Genomic DNA, 1191 nt, shown 5'->3' on the forward strand with positions numbered 1-1191 from the left:
GCGCTGTTAAATATTATTATTTACCTAATCTTTAACCAAATTCAAATGGTTGGAGATTATACCATCGAAGTGCAAAATCATCTGAAGTAACATAACTAATAAATCGCCTCATCTCGTTTAGTTTATGCCTGCATTTTTTGCCAATCTGTGTATCACGTTATCTATAATACCATTGACGTCTTTTGCATCTTGCTGCTTTCAGGTCATAATCGCAAAGGCATACGTGAATATAGTAGATATGACTCTTGCAAGTGTGGCTTCTCTTATGAGAACAATAGAATCGCTCTTGACATCCAATTCGCCCATGCAATCTCTAATCTGTGATCACAGAGAAGAACTTTGCGCTCTTCGTGAAAAGACTAGTTCCCTGGAAGTATTTATCAAGAACTTTGAGAAAAATAATGTTTCTGGCGAAATGACAGATTTTGAAGAACAGGTAAAAGAAGTTGCAAATATTGTTGAACAAACAATTCAACTAAGCGTAACTGAAGTTGTATTGGCAAATGATAAAAATCTGAGAGAAAAGGCACATGAGAGACTTTCTGATAGACTGCAACAAGTAGCAGAGGACACTGATCGTATCTGGAAAGAGTCCACAAAGATTCAAGATAAGGGCAAACATGCATCAAAAGAATCAACAGTTCAAGAGTTTCCAAGTTCATCAAAAAATATTCGGAATGTTGAGAACAGTATGGTTGGACGTGATGATCAAAGGAAACGGTTGGTAGAAGATCTTACTAGAAGCTACTCTGGTGAACCCAAAGTCATCCCGATTGTCGGGATGGGAGGCATAGGTAAAACAACCTTAGCAAACAAAGTTTACAATGATGCATGCATCCGTTCTCATTTTGATGTTTGTGCCTGGGCTACTATTTTGCAACAGCACAATGTAAAGGAAATCTTGTTGAGCCTTCTGCGTTGTACAAAGGATGTCACATTTGACATGGACGATGAGGCAGATCTTGCAAACATGCTACAAAAGAGTTTAAAGAGTAAGAGATATTTAATTGTATTGGATGACATGTGGAAAAGTGAAGCATGGGATGCCGTGAGACTATGTTTTCCAAGTGAAAACAAGGGGAATAGAATATTGTTGACGATCCATAACACTGAAGTAGCTCGCGATGTTGGGACAGAGAATCTTTCTTTGCAGATGGATATAATGGGTCCGGATGAGAGTTGGAACCTTTT

General features: G+C 38.2%; 1 protein-coding gene across 1 annotated transcript; it reads left to right on the top strand.

Moving 5' to 3' along the window:
- Positions 1-202: 202 nt before the first annotated feature.
- On the top strand, positions 203-1178 carry LOC124891097 (putative late blight resistance protein homolog R1A-3; the record flags this gene model as incomplete). Its single annotated transcript, XM_047402910.1, has 1 exon — positions 203-1178. A coding segment is annotated over one exon (976 nt), but the record flags the coding sequence as incomplete, so codon positions are not given.
- Between the last annotated feature and the right edge of the window lie 13 nt (positions 1179-1191).

This window comes from Capsicum annuum, unplaced genomic scaffold (assembly GCF_002878395.1).
Source record: "Capsicum annuum cultivar UCD-10X-F1 unplaced genomic scaffold, UCD10Xv1.1 ctg30436, whole genome shotgun sequence".
Lineage (NCBI taxonomy): Eukaryota > Viridiplantae > Streptophyta > Magnoliopsida > Solanales > Solanaceae > Capsicum > Capsicum annuum.